The 21107-nt window shown below is 36.6% G+C and overlaps 1 protein-coding gene across 1 annotated transcript in view; it reads right to left on the reverse strand.

Moving 5' to 3' along the window:
- The window catches only part of atp10a (ATPase phospholipid transporting 10A), a 192738-nt gene that overhangs the window by 109189 nt on the left and 62442 nt on the right, over nt 1-21107 (reverse strand). The window contains exons 7-9 of the mRNA XM_061977588.2: nt 19183-19435; nt 16788-17005; nt 16525-16719 (exon numbers count right to left, since the gene is read on the reverse strand). Of these exons, the coding sequence (XP_061833572.2) occupies nt 16525-16719; nt 16788-17005; nt 19183-19435 (666 nt within the window). The remainder of the gene's footprint in view (nt 1-16524; nt 16720-16787; nt 17006-19182; nt 19436-21107) is intronic.

Below are 21107 nucleotides of genomic sequence, written 5' to 3' on the forward strand. Positions count from 1 at the left end.
GTCATTGTTATAATGAAGACAACACATGATTTAAGTGTCTATATTAGTTATATTAGCCTACTATCAAAATGACTTTAGAAGTCTTATATAAGTGTTATAATGAAGACAACACATGATGTAAGACTTTTAAATTCATTTTGATAGTAGGCTAATATAGACACTTACGTCATTATAACACTTATATAAGGTGTTGAATTTTTTTGGTGTCTCCAGGCAGATTATTTTCTAGTATTTTTGCTCCAATATGGCTCTTTCAACATTTTGTCTTGCCAACCCCTGCCCTAGGTCGACCTGGGAGTAAGTATTTGGATTAAAACCTCCTTTCTCAGGAGGTAAGGCAACCTTCTTGCGTAGTACAATAGTGGAGCCAAGTGACTCACCAACGGCCTCCTGGCATGGAGCATTATCACGCTCGCACATCTCAAACGTTATAAATCAGTCACTGAGCCTCAAGGGCAGCCTGGCAAAACAATAACAACAGAAGCAAACAAAAGTCTGCCCGCTTTCATTTCCTCCGCGGCGGAGTAGCGAGAAGCCGAGCGTGCTCAGGAAGAACAAGTGTGCACTTTTGCATTATTAGCACACGGTTAGAAAGTTGGCCCTTTTTCCAGTCTTCCAACAGTTGTGCACGCCAAAGTAACAGGTGGAGTCCACGGGCAGGCCGAAGAAAGTCATTTCAGGAAAAGGCACTATAAAAAGGTGTGGAGGGGGGCGTGGCCTGCGGGCCTGCAGCGGGAACGGAGTGTGCCAGGACCGGCCTCGAAGTCAGCGACAGGTGCGTAGATGGCCCAGGTGGGCCTTGTTATCTAATCGCCTGTCGCTGACTTCGAGGGCGGGCCTGGCACACCCCGTTCCGCCATACTTGCCAACCTTGAGACCTCCGAATTCGTGAGATGGGGGCGGGGTTGAAGTGGGCGGGGTTGAGGTGGGGGGCAGGGTTTCGTGGTAGCGGGGGGTGAATATTGTAGCGTCCCGGAAAAATGAGTGCTGCAAGGGGTTCTGGGCATTTGTTCTGTTGTGTTTATGTTGTGTTACGGTGCGGATGTTCTCCCGAAATGTGTTTGGTGTGCGTTCACAGTGTGGCGCATATTTTTAACAGTGTTAAAGTTGTTTATACAGCCACCCTCAGTGTGACCTGTATGGCTGTTGACCAAGTATGGGTTGCATTCGCTTATGTTTGTAAAAGCCGCATATATTATGTGATTGGGCCGGCACGCTGTTTGTATGGAGGGAAAGCGGACGTGACGACAGGTTGTAGAGGGCGCTAAAGGCAGTGCCTTTAAGGCACGCCCCAAATATTGTTGGAAATCGGGAGAAATTCGGGAGAATGATTGCCCCGGAAGATTTTCGGGAGGGGTACTGAAATACGGGAGTCTCCCGGGAAAATCGGGGGGGTTGGCAAGTATGCGTCCTGCTGCAGGCCTGCAGGCCACGCCCCCCTCCACAAAAGGAAATAGGAAAGCACATCCCGATCTTGACTGCACAGTAAGACGGTAACATTGAGACGTCACACTGGTGGAAACCAAGTGGCTTTCGTTTTAGAAACAGGAGTTCAGAACACCCAGAGAGCAACTAACTGAATAATGTTGACCAAATTTTTATTTTTTTTACAATATTTTACTGTTTTTTGACCAACTGTCATCAAAAATTTAAGATTTTCAAAATGTAGACGAGTAAAACGCATCTTTGGTTTGTGTGTCAGTAAATACAACATCCTTTTATGGTTTATCTTAAAGGGGAAGTGAACCTTTTGCCTGTCACAATCCAATAATTCATAACATTGATTTTAATTCATTATTATTTTTTGACTAATGACAGTTAAAAAAATAAAATAAAATTCCACTCATAAATGTGTTAAAAATAAGTCACTTTTATCAGTTAAGTCACTAGATCAACTTCAGGTCTATATGTCGATTATACGTTTTAACTATGATTTTGTTTGTTTTATGCCCTTTTAGGCAAAGAAAACTTTGATTTTATGGCAAACACACAAAATATGCAATATTTTACACAAAAAATGTTTCATAGTGTAATATTTGATGTGAAGTAATTGAAGCCTTGAATAGATCAATATTTCATAACATTGTTTTTGAAACGACGTGGTCGCATAGTGATGCGGGTGTGGTTCTCCCAAGGATGCAGACGGCTTCGGACACAGCTTGCAGGTAGGAAAATAATTTATTGAAAATATAAATCGTACGGGGAACGAACAAAAGACGTGCAAATAGCAAAAGGCAAAAACAAAAGGACTAGCGTGGGAGCTAGCAGGCAAAATGGCATAGCGTGAAAAGCTAGCGGGAATCAAAGTTGTCGTTATCTGTTGTATGGGAACAAACTACGAAGCCAGACAGAGTGAGGCCAGAGCAAAGACTAAATAGCCCTCTGATTAGCGCCCGGGCAACAGGTGCGCGTCCCGAACACTAACCAGAGGCAGGTGCGCACAATCTGCCGTCATGGCAACAGAAACAAACTAAACTCAAGGTGCTGAAAACACGTGACACAAACATAAACAAACTCTGATCCGGGCAGCGGATCGTAACAGTTTTTGTTTCATTATTTTTTTTGACTAATGACAGTTAAACAAATAAAATCACACTCCAAAAGTGTTAAAAATAGGTCTTAATGTATTTAATTTTTTTACTTTTACCACTTAAGTCACTAGATCAACTTCAGATCTATCCGTCGATTATACTTTTAACTATAATTTTGTCTGTTTTATGCTCTTTTAGGCAAATAAAACTTTGATTTTTATGGCAAACACACAAAATATGCAATATTTTACACAAAACTGTAACATTTGATGTGAAGTAATTGGAGCTTTGAATAGGTCAATAATTCATAACATTGATTTTAATTCATTATTATTTTTTGACTAATGACAGTTAAAAAAATTAATAAAATCCCACTCTAAAAAGTATTAAAAATAAGTCACTTTTACCACTTAAGTCACTAGATCAACTTCAGATCTTTATGTCGATTATACGTTTTAACTATGATTTTGTTTGTTTTATGCTCTTTTTGTCAAAGAAAACATAGAATTTTATGGCAAACACACTAAATATTTGATGTGAAGTAATTGAAGCCTTGATCAAAATTTCATAACATTGTTTTTGATTCATTATTTTTCTTGACTAATGACAGTTAAAAAAAACAAAAAAAATCCCACTCTCAAAAGTGTTATAAATAAGTCTTAATTTTCTATTTTTTTTTACTTTTACCACTTGTCATTAGATCAACTTCAGCTCTATCTGTCGCTTATACGTTTTAAATATGATTTTGTTTGTTTTATGCCCTTTTTGTCGAAGAAAACTTAGATTTTTATGGCAAACACACACAAAATGCAATATTTTACATTATGTATAATATTTGATGTGAAGTAATTGGAGCTTTGAATATGTCAATAATTCACAACATCGATTTTAATTCACTCCAAAGACATGCACCTGGGGATAGGTTGATTGGCAACACTAAATTGGCCCTAGTGTGTGAATGTGAGTGTGAATGTTGTCTGTCTATCTGTGTTGGCCCTGCGATGAGGTGGCGACTTGTCCAGGGTGTGCCCCGCCTTCCGCCCGAGTGCAGCTGAGATGGGCTCCAGCGCCCCCCGCGACCCCAAAAGGGAATAAGCGGTGGAAAATGGATGGGATGGATGATTTTAATTCATTACTATTTTTTGACTAATGACAGTTAAACAAATAAAATCACACTCTAAAAGTGTTAAAAATAGGTCTTAATTCATTTAATTTTTTTACTTTTACCACTTATGTCACTAGATCAACTTCAGATCTATCCGTCGATTATACGTTTTAACTATGATTTTGTCTGTTTTATGCTCTTTTTGGCAAATAAAACTTTGATTTTTATGGCAAACAAACAAAATATGCAATATTTTACACAAAAAAATGTTTCAAAGTGGAATATTTGATGTGAAGTAATTGAAGCCTTGAATAGATCAATATTTCATAACATTGTTTTTGATTCATTATTTTTTTTGACTAATGACAGTTAAAAAAACTTTAAAAAATCCCACTCTTAAAAGGGTTAAAAATAAGTCTTAGTTTTCTTTTTTTTTTTTTTTACTTTTACTACTTAAGTCACTTGTTATCCAGAGTTTTTTGTTGAGAACGACCAAATCATAAGTGACAAGAAGATGATTGCTGACGGCTTCAATATGTTTTTTGTTAAAGTTGGGCCTGAGCTGGCAAAAAAAATCCCAATTAATGATGTACAGCCTATGGAACTTATTGGAAAAAATCCTTACTCGATGTTCCTTACTCCGACTGTCGAAAAGGAAGTTTTAGAGATTATTCATAAAAGCAAGAACAAAACATCACGTGACATTTATGACCTCGACATGAGGACGGTCCGGAATGTAGCGGAAGAAATCATCAAACCATTCACATACATCTGCAATTTATCTTTTCAACTTGGACAATTTCCTTCACAAATGAAACTCTCAAAAGTCATCCCCATCTTCAAATCTGGAGACAAACACCACTTCACAAATTACCGGCCCGTCTCCCTTCTGCCACAGTTGTCAAAAATTTTGGAAAAATTATTTGATAATAGACTTCGTGGCTTCATTGAAAAACACACATTATTATCTGATTGTCAATATGGGTTCCGACAAAATAGGTCAACTTCATTAGCTTTAAGTGATCTAATAGAGAACATTACTAATGGTATCGAGAAAAACAAATTTGTTTTAGGAATTTTTATTGACCTGCAAAAGGCTTTCGATACCATTGATCACCAGATTTTGGTAAACAAACTGGAAAACTATGGCATAAGGGGAGTGGCAGGGAAATGGCTGAAGAGCTACTTGAATGAGAGACAGCAGATTGTTCAGATCGACCAACATCAATCTACACTCATGAACATAACCTGTGGAGTCCCCCAGGGGTCGATACTGGGACCCACACTATTTATAATGTATATCAATGAAATATGTAAAGTATCAACACTGCTGAAGTTCATCCTCTTTGCTGACGACACAACCATTACATGTGCAGGTGACGACGTTAAGCAACTTCTGGCCTCTGTAACTGAGGAGATGATCAAGTTAAAAACTTGGTTTAATACCAACAAATTGTCTCTCAATTTAAAGAAGACCAAAATCATGCTCTTTAGCAATCGCAAAAGTGAAATACCCATCAGGATTGTTATTGATGATACACCAATAGAATATGTTCAACAAAATTCATTCTTAGGAGTGGTAATAGATGAAAATATATCATGGAAGCCTCATATAAATTACCTGAGGACAAAAGTTGCTAAATGTGTTGGAATGATGAGGAGATCATGTCATTTATTGAACACCAATGCTCTGCTTTTATTGTATCATTCATTTATTATGTCATATCTAAACTATTGTGTTGAAGTCTGGGGAAATTGTTATGAATCCCATCTACAGCCTTTAGTCACTCTGCAGAAAAAGGCCATTAGGATTGTGTCCAATGTTCACTACTTACATCATTCAAATCCACTATTCATGGAGTTAAAGCAACTTAAACTGCACGATGTGATCAATTTTAAAACTGCTCAAATTATGTTTAGGGCATCACAAAACTCTCTACCATCCAATATACAAAACCTATTCCAGGATAGAGATGCTCATCATAGTTACAGTCTAAGAGGAAACAACAAATTATATTTGCCTAAATTTAGAACAACTTTAAAATCAATGTGCATTTCAGTGCGTGGAGTCAGTCTGTGGAACAACTTAGGGGACGAGTTAAAAACCTGTTCTAACATGATTACATTTAAAAGACTGTTTAAAAAAGAAGTACTGAAGAAGTACGAGGAGGAAAGAGAGTGATGCCCTCAGCACAGAGCGATGGGAGAGAGGTGTATGGTCAGAGAGTGTTTGGGCCTGTGTGTGTGTGTGTGTGTGTGTGTGTGTGTGTGTGTGTGTGTGTGTGTGTGTGTGTGTGTGTGTGTGTGTGTGTGTGTGTGTGTGTGTGTGTGTTTTGTCTCGTCTTGTCTTGTTTTATAGTAACAGTGGTACTATTGTATTGTTAGTGTACAGGAGCTTTTCTTGTTTTTGTTTGTATAGTATTGTTCTTGTATTATATTGTTTATGTTAAATGTGGAATGAGTGAGAGGGGTTGGGATATTATAAGCATTTGCTTCATCCAACCCCTTTTCAAGCCTTGCATAAATGTCCCTGCCAAAATGTTTTTTAAAAAAAAGTGTGTGTTGTACTGTGCAGGTTTGAAATAAATAATTCAATCAATCAATCACTAGATCAACTTCAGTTCTATCCGTCTATTATAAGTTTTAACTAAGATTTTGTTTGTTTTATGCCCTTTGTGGCAAATAAAACTTTGATTTTTATGGCAAACACACAAAATATGCAATATTTTACACTCAAGTGTAATATTTGATGTGAAGTAATTGGAGCTTTGAATAGGTCAATAATTCATAACAACATTGTTTTTTTTTTACTAATGACAGTCAAAAAAATAAATAAAATCCCACTCTAAAAAGTATTAAAAATAAGTCACTTTTACCACTTAAGTCACTAGATCAACTTCAGATCTTTATGTCGATTATACGTTTTAACTATGATTTTGTTTGTTTTATGCTCTTTTTGTCAAAGAAAACGTAGAATTTTATGGCAAACACACTATATATTTGATGTGAAGTAATTGAAGCCTTGATCAAAATTTCATAACATTGTTTTTGATTCATTATTTTTCTTGACTAATGACAGTTAAAAAAAACAAAAAAAATCCCACTCTCAAAAGTGTTAAAAATAAGTCTTGATTTTCTATTTTTTTTACTTTTACCACTGAAGTCACTAGATCAACTTCAGCTCTATCTGTCGCTTATAAGTTTTAAATATGATTTTGTTTGTTTTATGCCCTTTTTGTCGAAGAAAACTTAGATTTGTATGTCAAACACACAAAAAATGCAATATTTTACACAAAGTATAATATTTGATGTGTAGTAATTGGAGCTTTGAACATGTCAATAATTCACAACATTGATTTTAATTCATTACTATTTTTTGACTAATGACAGTTAAACAAATAAAATCACACTCTAAAAGTGTTAAAAATAGGTCTTAATGTATTTAATTTTTTTACTTTTACCACTTAAGTCACGAGATCAACTTCAGATCTATCCGTCGATTATAAGTTTTAACTATGATTTTGTCTGTTTTATGCTCTTTTTGGCAAATACAACTTTGATTTTTATGGCAAACACAAAATATGCAATATTTTACACAAAGTGTAATATTTGATGTGAAGTAATTGGAGCTTTGAATAGGTCAATAATTCATAACAACATTGATTTTAATTCATTATTATTTTTTGACTAATGACAGTTAAAAAAAAAAAAATCCCACTCTTAAAAGTGTTAAAAATAAGTCAATTTTACCACTTAAGTCACTAGATCAACTTCAGATCTATCCGTCGATTATACGTTTTAACTATGATTTTGTCTGTTTTATGCTCTTTTTGGCAAAAAAAACTTTGATTTTAATGGCAAACAAACAAAATATGCAATATTTTACACAAAAAAATGTTTCAAAGTGGAATATTTGATGTGAAGTAATTGAAGCCTTGAATAGATCAATATTTCATAACATTGTTTTTGATTCATTATTTTTTTTGACTAATGACAGTTAAAAAAAAACTTTCAAAAATCCCACTCTTAAAAGGGTTAAAAATAAGTCTTAGTTTTGTTTTTGTTTTTTTAACTTTTACTACTTAAGTCACTAGATCAACTTCAGTTCTATCCGTCTATTATAAGTTTTAACTAAGATTTTGTTTGTTTTATGCCCTTTGTGGCAAATAAAACTTTGATTTTTATGGCAAACACACAAAATATGCAATATTTTACACTCAAGTGTAATATTTGATGTGAAGTAATTGGAGCTTTGAATAGGTCAATAATTCATAACAACATTGTTTTTTTTTACTAATGACAGTCAAAAAAATAAATAAAATCCCACTCTAAAAAGTATTAAAAATAAGTCACTTTTACCACTTAAGTCACTAGATCAACTTCAGCTCTATCCGTTGATTATATGTTTTAACTATGATTTGGTTTGTTTTATGCCCTTTTTGGTAAAGAAAACTTTGATTTTATGGCAAACACACAAAATATGCAATATTTTACACAAAAAATGTTTCATAGTGTAATATTTGATGTGAAGTAATTGAAGCCTTGATCAATATTTCATAACATTGTTTTTGTTTCATTATTTTTTTTGACTAATGACAGTTAAAAAAAACAAAAAAAAATCCCACTCTCAAAAGTGTTAAAAATAAGTCTTGATTTTCTTTTTTTTTTTACTTTTACCACTTAAGTCACCAGATCAACTTCAGTTCTATCCGTCGATTATAAGTTTTACTATGATTTTGTCCGTTTTATGCTCTTTTTGGCAAATAAAACTTTGATTTTTATGGCAAACACACAACATATGCAATATTTTACACAAAACTGTAATATTTGATGTGAAGTAATTGGAGCCTTGAATAGGTCAATAATTAATAACATTGATTTGAATTCATTATTATTTTTTGACTAATGACATTTAAAAAAATAAAATAAAATTCCACTCTTAAAAGTGTTAAAAATAAGTCACTTTTACCACTTAAGTCACTAGATCAACTTCAGATCTATGTCGATTATACGTTTTAACTATGATTTGTTTTATGCTCTTTTTGTCAAAGAAAACATATATTTTTATGGCAAACACACTAAATATACAATATTTTACACAAAAAATATTTCAAAGTGGAATATTTGATGTGAAGTAATTGAAGACATGAATAGATCAATATTTCATAACATTGTTTTTGATTCATTATTTTTTTTGACAAATGACAGTTAAAAAAAAAAAAATCCCACTCTTAAAAGTGTTTAAAATAAGTCTTAATTGATTTAATATTTTTACTTTTACCACTTAAGTCACTAGATCAACTGCAGTTCTATCCGTCGATTATAAGTTTTAACTAAGATGTTGTATGTTTTATGCCATTTTTGGCAAATAAAACTTAGATTTTTATGGCAAACACACAAAATATGCAATATTTTACACTAAAGTGTAATATTTGATGTGAAGTAATTGGAGCTTTGAATGGGTCAATAATTCATAACAACATCGTTTTTGATTCATTGTTTTTTTTTGACTAATGACAGTTAAAAAAAACTTTAAAAAATCCCACTCTTAAAAGTGTTAAAAATAAGTCTTAATTTTGTATTTTTTTTTTTACTTTTACCATTTAAGTCACTAGATCAACTTCAGTTCTATCCGTCGATTATAAGTTTTAACTAAGATTTTGTTTGTTTTATGCCCTTTTTGGCAAATAAAACTAAAGTGTAATATTTGATGTGAAGTAATTGGAGCTTTGAATAGGTCAATAATTCATAACAACATTGATTTTAATTCATTATTATTTTTTGACTAATGATAACTAAAAATATTAATAAAATCCCACTCTAAAAAGTATTAAAAATAAGTCACTTTTACCACTTAAGTCACTAGATCAACTTCAGATCTTTATGTCGATTTTATGTTTTAACTATGATTTTGTTTGTTTTATGCTCTTTTTGTCAAAGAAAACATAGAATTTTATGGCAAACACACTAAATATTTGATGTGAAGTAATTGAAGCCTTGATCAAAATTTCATAACATTGTTTTTGATTCATTATTTTTCTTGACTAATGACAGTTAAAAAAAACAAAAAAAATCCCACTCTCAAAAGTGTTATAAATAAGTCTTAATTTTCTATTTTTTTTAACTTTTACCACTTGTCATTAGATCAACTTCAGATCTATCCGTCGATTATAAGTTTTAACTATGATTTTGTCTGTTTTATGCTCTTTTTGGCAAATACAACTTTGATTTTTATGGCAAACACAAAATATGCAATATTTTACACAAAGTGTAATATTTGATGTGAAGTAATTGGAGCTTTGAATAGGTCAATAATTCATAACAACATTGATTTTAATTCATTATTATTTTTTGACTAATGACAGTTAAACAAATAAAATCACACTCTAAAAGTGTTAAAAATAGGTCTTAATGTATTTAATTTTTTTACTTTTACCACTTAAGTCACGAGATCAACTTCAGATCTATCCGTCGATTATAAGTTTTAACTATGATTTTGTCTGTTTTATGCTCTTTTTGGCAAATACAACTTTGATTTTTATGGCAAACACAAAATATGCAATATTTTACACAAAGTGTAATATTTGATGTGAAGTAATTGGAGCTTTGAATAGGTCAATAATTCATAACAACATTGATTTTAATTCATTATTATTTTTTGACTAATGACAGTTAAAAAAAAAAAAAATCCCACTCTTAAAAGTGTTAAAAATAAGTCAATTTTACCACTTAAGTCACTAGATCAACTTCAGATCTATCCGTCGATTATACGTTTTAACTATGATTTTGTCTGTTTTATGCTCTTTTTGGCAAAAAAAACTTTGATTTTAATGGCAAACAAACAAAATATGCAATATTTTACACAAAAAAATGTTTCAAAGTGGAATATTTGATGTGAAGTAATTGAAGCCTTGAATAGATCAATATTTCATAACATTGTTTTTGATTCATTATTTTTTTTGACTAATGACAGTTAAAAAAAAACTTTCAAAAATCCCACTCTTAAAAGGGTTAAAAATAAGTCTTAGTTTTGTTTTGTTTTTTTAACTTTTACCACTTAAGTCACTAGATCAACTTCAGTTCTATCCGTCTATTATAAGTTTTAACTAAGATTTTGTTTGTTTTATGCCCTTTGTGGCAAATAAAACTTTGATTTTTATGGCAAACACACAAAATATGCAATATTTTACACTCAAGTGTAATATTTGATGTGAAGTAATTGGAGCTTTGAATAGGTCAATAATTCATAACAACATTGTTTTTTTTTTTACTAATGACAGTCAAAAAAATAAATAAAATCCCACTCTAAAAAGTATTAAAAATAAGTCACTTTTACCACTTAAGTCACTAGATCAACTTCAGATCTATCCGTCGATTATACGTTTTAACTATGATTTTGTTTGTTTGTTTTATATCCTTTTTGTCAAAGAAAAGGTGAGCTTTGTTGATGTTATTGACTTGTGTGGAGTGCTAATCAGGCATATTTGGTCACTGCATGACTGCAAGCTAATCCATGCTAACATGCTATTTAGGCTAGCTTTATGTACATAGTGCATCACTATGCCTCGTTTGTAGGCCTTTACTTATGTCCTCTGTGTGTTTAATTTATATTTGCATGTCTCATGACACATTGTCTGTATGTAATATTAGCTGCATTTTATGATAGTCGTTTGTGCGCCATGTTGTTCCAGACCACAGCAAACGTTACCACGTTGTTCCAGACCACAGCGATCGTTACCATTTTGTTCCAGACTACAGCAAACGTTACCATGTTGTTCCAGACCACAGCGATCGTTACTATTTTGTTCCAGACTACAGCAAACGTTACCATATTGTTCCAGACCACAGCAAACGTTACCATGTTGTTCCAGACCACAACGATTGTAACCATTTTGTTCCAGACTACAGCAAACGTTACCATATTGTTCCAGACCACAGCGATTGTTACCATTTTGTTCCAGACTACAGAAAACCTTGCCATGTTGTTCCAGACCACAGCAAACGTTACCCAGCTTGCAAAATTGTAATAATTCCATTAGAACAGTGTTTTTCAACCTTTTTTGAGCCAAGGCACATTTTTTGCGTTGAAACAATTCAAAGGCACACCACCAGCAGAAATCATGAACTCGGTTGACAGTAAAAAGTCGTCGCAATTGTCGGATATGACTTTAAAGCATAACCAAGCATGCATCAATATAGCTCTTGTCTCAAAGTAGGTGTATGTGTCACCACCTGTCACATCACGCCGTGACTTATTTGGAGTTTTTTGCTGTTTTCCTGTGTGTGGTGTTTTAGTTCTTGTCTTGCGCTCTTATTTTGGTGGCGTTTTCTCTTTTGTTGGTATTTTCCTGTAGCAGTTTCATGTCTTCCTGTGAGCGATATTTCCCGCATCTACTTTGTTTTAGCAATCAAGAATATTTCAGTTGTTTTTATCCTTCTTTGTGGGGATTGTTGATTGTCATGTCATGTTCGGATGTACTTTGTGGACGCCGTCTCTGCTCCACAGTAAGTCTTTGCTGTCGTCCAGCATTCTGTTTTTGTTTACTTTGTAGCCAGATCAGTTTTAGTTTAGTTCTGCATAGCCTTCCCTGAGCTTCAATTACTTTTCTTAGGGGCACTCACCTTTTGTTTATTTTTGGTTTAAGCATAAGACACCTTTTTACCTGCACACTGCCTCCCGCTGTTTCCGACATTTACTAAGCAACCTGCTGCCACCTACTGATATGGAAGAGTATTACACGGTAACTCTGCCGAGCTCTAGACAGCACCGACACTCAACAACAACACATAATTTGCAGACTATAATGACTGGTTTCCAACAAATGTTTTTAACCCAATTAGGTGAAATTAGATCATCTCTCACGGCACACCAGACTGCATCTCATGGCACACTAGTGGGCCGCGGCACAGTGGTTGGACTTTCACTATTATGTTAGATCCACTATGGACTGGACTCTCACTATTATGTTAGATCCACTATGGACTAGACTCTCACTATTATGTTAGATCCACTATGGACTGGACTCTCACTATTATGTTAGATCCACTATGGACTGGACTCTCACTATTATGTTGGATCCACTATGGACTGGACTCTCACTATTATGTTAGATCCACTATGGACTGGACTCTCACTATTATGTTAGATCCACTATGGACTGGATTCTCACTATTATGTTAGACCCACTATGGACTGGACTTTCACTATTATGTTAGATCCATTATGGACTGGACTCTCACTATTATGTTAGATCCACTATGGACTGGAGTCTCACTATTATGTTAGACCCACTATGGACTGGACTCTCACTATTATGTTGGATCCACTATGGACTGGACTCTCACTATTATGTTAGATCCACTATGGACTAGACTCTCACTATTATGTTAGATCCACTATGGACTGGACTCTCACTATTATGTTAGATCCACTATGGACTGGACTCTCACTATTATGTTAGATCCACTATGGACTGGACTCTCACTATTATGTTAGATCCACTATGGACTGGACTCTCACTATTATGTTAGATCCACTGTGGACTGGACTCTCACTATTATGTTAGACCCACTATGGACTGGACTTTCACTATTATGTTAGATCCATTATGGACTGGACTCTCACTATTATGTTAGATCCACTATGGACTGGAGTCTCACTATTATGTTAGACCCACTATGGACTGGACTCTCACTATTATGTTGGATCCACTATGGACTGGACTCTCACTATTATGTTAGATCCACTATGAACTGGACTCTCACTATTATGTTAGATCCACTATGGACTGGACTCTCACTATTATGTTAGATCCACTATGGACTGGACTCTCACTATTATGTTAGATCCACTATGGACTGGACTCTCACAGTATTATGTTAGATCCACTATGGACTGGACTTTCACAATATTATGTTAGATCCACTTGACGTCCATTGCATCCGGTCTCCCCTAGAAGGGGGAGGGGATTACCCACATCTGCGGTCCTCTCCAAGGTTTCTCATAGTCATTCTCATCGACGTCCCACTCGGTTGTGAGTTTTTCCTTGCCCTTATGTGGGCGCTGAACCGCGAACGTCGTTGTGGCTTGTGCAGCCCTTTGAGACACTTGTGATTTAGGGCTATATACCGTATTTTTCTGACTATAAGTCGCTCCGGAGTATAAGTCGCTCCGGCCGAAAATGCATAATAAAGAAGGAAAAAAACATATACAAGTCGCACTGGAGTATAAGTCACATTTTCTGGGGAAATTTATTTGATAAAACCCAACACCATGAATAGACATTTGAAAGGCAATTTAAAATAAATAAAGAATAGTGAACAACAGGCTGAATAAGTGTACGTTATATGAGGCATAAATAACCAACTGAGAACGTGCCTGGTATGTTAACATAACATATTATGGTAAGAGTCATTCAAATAACTATAACATGGCGGCATGGCGTAGTGGGTAGAGCAACCGTGCCAGAAACCTGAGGGTTGCAGGTTCGCTCCCCGCCTCTAACCATCCAAAAATCGCTGCCGTTGTGTCCTTGGGCGGGACACTTCACCCTTTGCCCCCGGTGCCACTCACACCGGTGAATTGAATGATGAATGATAGGTGGTGGTCGGAGGGGCCGTTGGCGCAAATTGCAGCCACGCTTCCGTCAGTCTACCCCAGGGCAGCTGTGGCTATGAAAGTAGCTTACCACCACCAGGTGTGAATGATGGGTTCTACATGTAAAGCGACTTTGGGTACTTAGAAAAGCGCTATATAAATCCCAGTTATTATTATTATTATTATTATTAACATATAGAACATGCTATACGTTTACCAAACAATCTGTCACTCCTAATCGCTAAATCCCATGAAATCTTATACGTCTAGTCTCTTACGTGAATGAGATCAATAATATTATTTTATATTTTACGCTAATGTGTTAATAATTTCACACATAAGTCGCTCCTGAGTATAAGTCGCACCCCCGGCCAAACTATGAAAAAAACTGCGACTTATAGTCCAAAAAATACGGTAAATAAACATTGATTGATTGATTGAACTTGGACACACACATCTATATACCTTCGGCCATTCTAAGACAGTCAAATTACCAGGAGTTATCTCACCTTTCCGACAAAATAATGTAAACTGTTTATTGACCTACAATATTCATGTTGACAAAACTTTGAGTGTAAAGTAATATTTGTATCGGCCTGAATGAGTACTAATAAAGTTAAAGTGCCAATGATTGTCTAGGGATGATGTTTGATAAGAAATTATCGAGTTCGAGCCCATTATCAAATCCTTTTATTGAACCGATTCCTTATCGATTCTCTTATCGATTCTAGATAGGTTGTTGTATATGGAAAAAACACAATATTTGTTTTAACAAAAGCTCACTTTTATTTTATAAGAAAAAAATAAAATAAAATAAATAAATATTGACTGTCACCCCCCTAAAAATAAATTTAAAAAATATTGACTGTTGTTACCCAAAGTATATTAAGTGGGATTTTTCAGAAAAACAAATATATACAGTAACACAAAAACAACCTGTCTCTGTGATCACTATAGGTGTATAAATAATAATATAGTGTTAAATAAAATCAGTCCCTTGGGCACAAAACTGAAAATAATACAGCTCTTCAAAAAGTGCACTTCTGCTGCTATTGGAACATACTAACTACACACACTATGACACTAAAAACACCACAGTCATCAATCAACAATTCTTCTTCCCTTACATGAGAGCGAAGCCTGGCAATAATTGCATATTGCCTGTTCAGCCCTCATTATACGTGTTGAGGTTATACAGCTTGGCAGACAGCTAACAAACAATTCAAGACGTCTAATAAAGTTCCAAAGCAGATTAATCCATTTAGGCTCTTTATTGTTGTCAATATTGCTTTGTCTTTTCCTATCTTTACTTTTGTCTTGCACTGGATTGTTATTTTTTTTTTTTTTTTAAACTGAAATACACACAATGACAAATGTATAAGCTATGTGATTCAAATAACATACTGAAATGTAATACACAATATGTAAATATTAGCTTCACACAAATATACAGTACTATCATCAAACAAATACTTCTTGAGTGTTGAAACTATTTCGATGGTGGAAATACACGACTCAAAACATCCATTGAAACAGTGCACAAAAATCGCTTTTCAATAGACGTCTTACTATCAAATTGAAACACTTTCCACCTTAATATTGAGTTATATAAACAAGTTAAACAGTTTACTTACGGACTTATCTTTTCCTAGGCTTGTAGGAGCTAACACAACTTGTCTACTTCTCAATTGTCTCATGAACTGAACTGACTCGCCAACCCGGAAGTGCCCAAACTAATGACGCGTAGTATTTTCATATCGCCACAAGGTGTCAGTAACAGTCTACAATCAAATCATTGCGTCCCACGGGGCATTTTCTGTGGGAAGGGATTCGTTCTCAGGGATTCGAATAAAGAACCAACTCTTTTTCTTTACTATAGTGGTCTCGATAACGGATACCGGTTCTCAAAAAGGGATTCGAGTCCGAGGACTCGGTTCTTTTCTTATCGAACAACCGGGAAAACCGGTTTCGAGCATCATCCCTATGATTGTCACACACACACTAGGTGCGGTGAAATTATCCTCTGCATTTGACCCATCCCCACAGGGGAGCAGTGAGCAGCAGCTGTGGCCGCGCCCGGGAATCATTTGATGATTTAAACCCCAATTCCAATTGATGCTGAGTCCCAAGCAGGGAGGTTATGGGTCCCATTTTTATAGTCTTTGGTATGACTCGGTTTGAACTCACGACCTACCGATCTCAGGGCGGACCCTTTAACCACGAGGCCACTGAGCAGGTCATAATAATAATAATAATAATAATAATGGCTACTGTTGATGCTGGTTGCTTACCTTGTGGCGGGGCTGGTCGGGCGAGGACACCACCACCGTGTTGCAGATGGTGAGCGCCATGAAGAAATCCAGGATGTCCGAGAGGTCCGAGGGCAGCTGGGACACGGGCTGGCTGTGGAAGCGCATGAGGTCCACCTGACTGCCGCATTCATTGACTTTGTCCAGCAGCTGAGGGTCGGGCGTGACGTCCTTCTCCTAAGGGACACAGGGACAGTCGTCAAGCCGGGATCAGGCGAGACAGGACGTGGGGGCCGGGGACGGACCATGGGGCTGCTGAAGGCCGTGTGTTTGGACAGGATGCTGGCCCGCTTGGCCTCCGCCCTGCTGCCCGTCCTGCGGTGGGACTTGGTGCTCTGGGAGCGCAGCACCACCCGCACGCTGTGGTGGCTCGCCGCGCTGTCTCGCCGGGGCAGAGTGCCGCCGTGGGACGTGCACTCGTCCTCCTCCGAGTCCAGCTCCTGGTACATGGCCAGTCTCCGAGCTGGACAACAAACACAATGATGTTGAAATGTAATGTTAGCATGATGTTAAAATGTAATTGTGGGGGGAGATGTTGTCAGCCCTGCCTGCAGGAGCAAATGTCACCGCCTCTGTCCATGGTGCTGAGGACACAGCACCGTCAGACAAGGGCGTGGCAGTGCTGACGGCGAGACACAGCTGGCAGGTGATTAGATTTCACAGGTGGTATGTGGTAATCTAATCATCTGTTGTCTTTAACAGTTAGTGGCCGGGAGCAGAGAGGGAGAGAGGATACGGACGTGGCTGAAAGGTCACGAAAACTTGTGTTAAAGCATTATCATTAAAACTTTGTTAAAACCTGCACGCTGGGCTCCTGTGCCGTGTCTGACAGTGGGACCGCTAGGAAGCGACTTCCAAAGTAATGTTGGCATGTAGCTCACATAACTATTATTGTGTTGCTAACACAGTATGGTATTAAAATGAAATGTTAGCATGAATCTCACATAACTATGCTAGTGTTGCTAACCTAGCATGTTGAAATGTAATGTTGGTATATAGCTCACTTAGCTATGCTAATGTTGCTAACCTAGCATGATGTTAAAATGTAATGTTAGCATGTAGCTCGCATAGCTATGGTAGTGTTGCTAACCTAGCATGATGTTAAAATGTAATGTTAACATGTAGCTCACATAGCTATGGTAGTGTTGCTAACCTAGCATGATGTTAAAATGTAATGTTAGCATGTAGCTCGCATAGCTATGGTAGTGTTGCTAACCTAGCATGATGTTAAATGTAATGTTGGCATGTAGCTCACATAGCTATGCTAATGTTGCTAACCTAGCATGATGTTAAAATGTAATGTTAGCATGTAACTCACATAGCTATGGTAGTGTTGCTAACCTAGCATGATGTTAAAATGTAATGCTAGCATGTAGCTCACATAGCTATGCTAATGTTGCTAACCTAGCATGATGTTAAAATGTAATGTTAGCATGTAGCTCGCATAGCTATGGTAGTGTTGCTAACCTAGCATGATGTTAAATGTAATGTTGGCATGTAGCTCACACAGCTATGCTAATGTTGCTAACCTAGTATGATATTAAAATGTAATGTTAGCATGTAGCTCACATAGCTATGGTAGTGTTGCTAACCTAGCATGATGTTAAAATGTAATGTTAGCATGTAGCTCACATCGCTATGGTAGTGTTGCTAACCTAGCATAATGTTAAAATGTAATTTTGGCATGTAGCTCACATAACTATTCTTGTGTTGTTAACCAAGCATGGTATTAAAATGAAATGTTAGCATGTAGCTCACATAACTATACTAATGTTGCTAACCTACATGATGTTAAAATGTGACGTTAGCATGTAGCTCACATAGCTATGCTAGTGTTGCTAACCTAGCATGATGTTGAAATGTAATGTTGGCATGTAGCTCACATAGCTATTCTAGTGTTGCTAACCAAGCATGATGAGTAAAATGTAATGTTAGCATGTAGCTTAGATAGTCATTCTAGTGTTGATAACCTAGCATGATGTTAAAATGTAATGTTAGCATGTAGTTCACATAGCTATGCTAGTGTTGCTAAGCGAGCAGGATGTTAAAATGTCATGTTAGCATGTTAGCATGCAACTTAGGAGATGATGTTAGCTTGTAGATCAACTATGCTAGTATTGTTAACTTAGCATGGTGTTCAAATGTAATGTAAGCATGTAGTTCACATAGCTATGCTAGTGTCGCTAACCAAGCAGGATGTTAAAATTTAATTGTACCATGTTAGCATGTAATTTAGGTTCATATTAGCATGTAGCTGACATAGCTATGCTAGTGTTGCTAACCTAGCATGTTGTTAAAATGTAAAGTTAGCATGTAGTTCCCAAAGCTATGCTAGTGTCGCTAAACGAGCAGGATGTTAAAATGTAATTTTAGCGTGTTAGCATGTAACTTAGTATGATGTTAGCATGTAGCTCACAGAACTATGCTAGTATTGCTAACCTAGCATGTTGCTAAAAAATGTAATGCTAGCATGTAGCTCACAAAGATATGCTAGTGTTGCTAATGTCTGCTCCTGTCCCACTCCCTAATGTTATATTGTTGTATGTGATATATGACAAATATTACATTGGGCATGTACACAGTTACCGTGTATATGTCAAAAAAGGAATAAGTACACAATAGTACACCAACTTGTCTCACCGTTGGCATCGTGCGAGTACTCCACACCTGCCACGTTGCAGCGTCGGAACACCATCTTGTTTTCGGTCAGCGTGCCCGTCTTGTCGGAAAAGATGTACTGCATTTGTCCCAGATCCTCGGTGATGTTGAGAGCCCTGCACTGCAGTTGCGAGTCGGTCTCCTCGTCGTACAGATCCACGTCCTGGTGGATGAAGTACACCTGGCAGATCTTCACGATCTCGATGGACACGAAGAGCGAGATGGGTATCAGCACCTGCAGTGGAGACAGAGCTTCATGTAAAGGATATATATATATATATATGTACCGTATATTACCAAATATATGTGCAAATAACCGCCCATGTCCTAATAGCCGCCCGGGGTCTGACCCCATTTTGTGAAATAAACGCCTCTGTCCAAATAGCCACCCATGGGCTGTTATTTGCATAATTTAGATTAAAATCATATCGACTTCATTAAACCCAATTTATAAGCTAAAAGGAAAAGCAAAGGTGCAATAATTCTGGTCATTACGGTAAGAGCAGCAGTGAGTTGAATGAACAGGATACCGGTACACCACAACTGATGGACGGGAATACTTTAAGGGGGAAGAACAGAAAGTTTGACTTAAAGTTCAAGCTAGCGGTTGTGAAGTATGCGGAGCAGAATTCTGGTTTGGCAGCGGCCAGGCAGTTTAACGTTGACCCAAAACGTGTACGAGAATGGAAACAAAAAAAGGGAGAACTACAATTTCAGTCGGCAATCGATGGAAAACGGGCTCGCTTATCTGGTGGAGGTAGGAAGAAAGTGAGCGACGAGCTTGATGCTAATTTGTGTCAGTGGATACATCACGTTCGTGGACTGAACCACCGTGTGTCCCGCAAAATGATCCGCATTAAGGCAAAGGACAGTGACAGTATTATTGTTCTGTTTTGATGGTGGGTTTTATACTTGAGTACTTGGTACCATAATTTTATTTTTCCCGGTAGGCTGCTTTATTTAAAAAGTTTATTTATTTTTAGTATTTGTATTCTATTTGACAATTGTTGCACTACTGTCATGTTGAGGCCTTGTTGATCTCTTGTCTTTTGATAGTCTTGTTTTTTTGTTTGTGTGTTTACATTAGCTTTTACATTTAAAGTTTTTAGTACGAAAAAAAATACTGGACACTAACCATTGTAACCAAATAATGGCCTGGTGCAGGCTGGTGCAAAAATAAATAAAAGCCTTGTGCAAATAACCGCCCATGTCCTAATAGCCGCCCGGGGTCTGACCCCATTTTGTGAAATAAACGCCCGGGCTACTATTTGGTAATATACGGTATATATATATTTATGTATATACAAACCCCGTTTCCATATGAGTTGGGAAATTGTGTTAGATGTAAATATAAACGGAATAAAACGGTTTTTTTTTTGCAAATAATCATTAACTTTAGAATTTGATGCCAGCAACACGTGACAAAGAAGTTGGGAAAGGTGGCAATAAATACTGATAAAGTTGAGGAATGCTCATCAAACACTTATTTGGAACATCCCACAAGTGAACAGGCAACTTGGGAACAGGTGGGTGCCATGATTGGGTATAAAAGTAGATTCCATGAAATGCTCAGTCATTCACAAACAAGGATGGGGCGAGGGTCACCACTTTGTCAACAAATGCGTGAGCAAATTCTTGAACAGTTTAAGAAAAACCTTTCTCAACCAGCTATTGCAAGGAATTCAGGGATTTCACCATCTACGCTCCGTAATATCATCAAAGGGTTCAGAGAATCTGGAGAAATCACTGCACGTAAGCAGCTAAGCCTGTGACCTTCGATCCTTCAGGCTGTACTGCATTAACAAGCGACATCAGTGTGTAAAGGATATCACCACATGGGCCCAGGAACACTTCAGAAACCCACTGTCAGTAACTACAGTTGGTTGCTACATCTGTAAGTGCAAGTT

The sequence above is a fragment of the Nerophis lumbriciformis genome, linkage group LG18 (assembly GCF_033978685.3).
Source record: "Nerophis lumbriciformis linkage group LG18, RoL_Nlum_v2.1, whole genome shotgun sequence".
Taxonomy (NCBI): Eukaryota; Metazoa; Chordata; class Actinopteri; order Syngnathiformes; family Syngnathidae; genus Nerophis; species Nerophis lumbriciformis.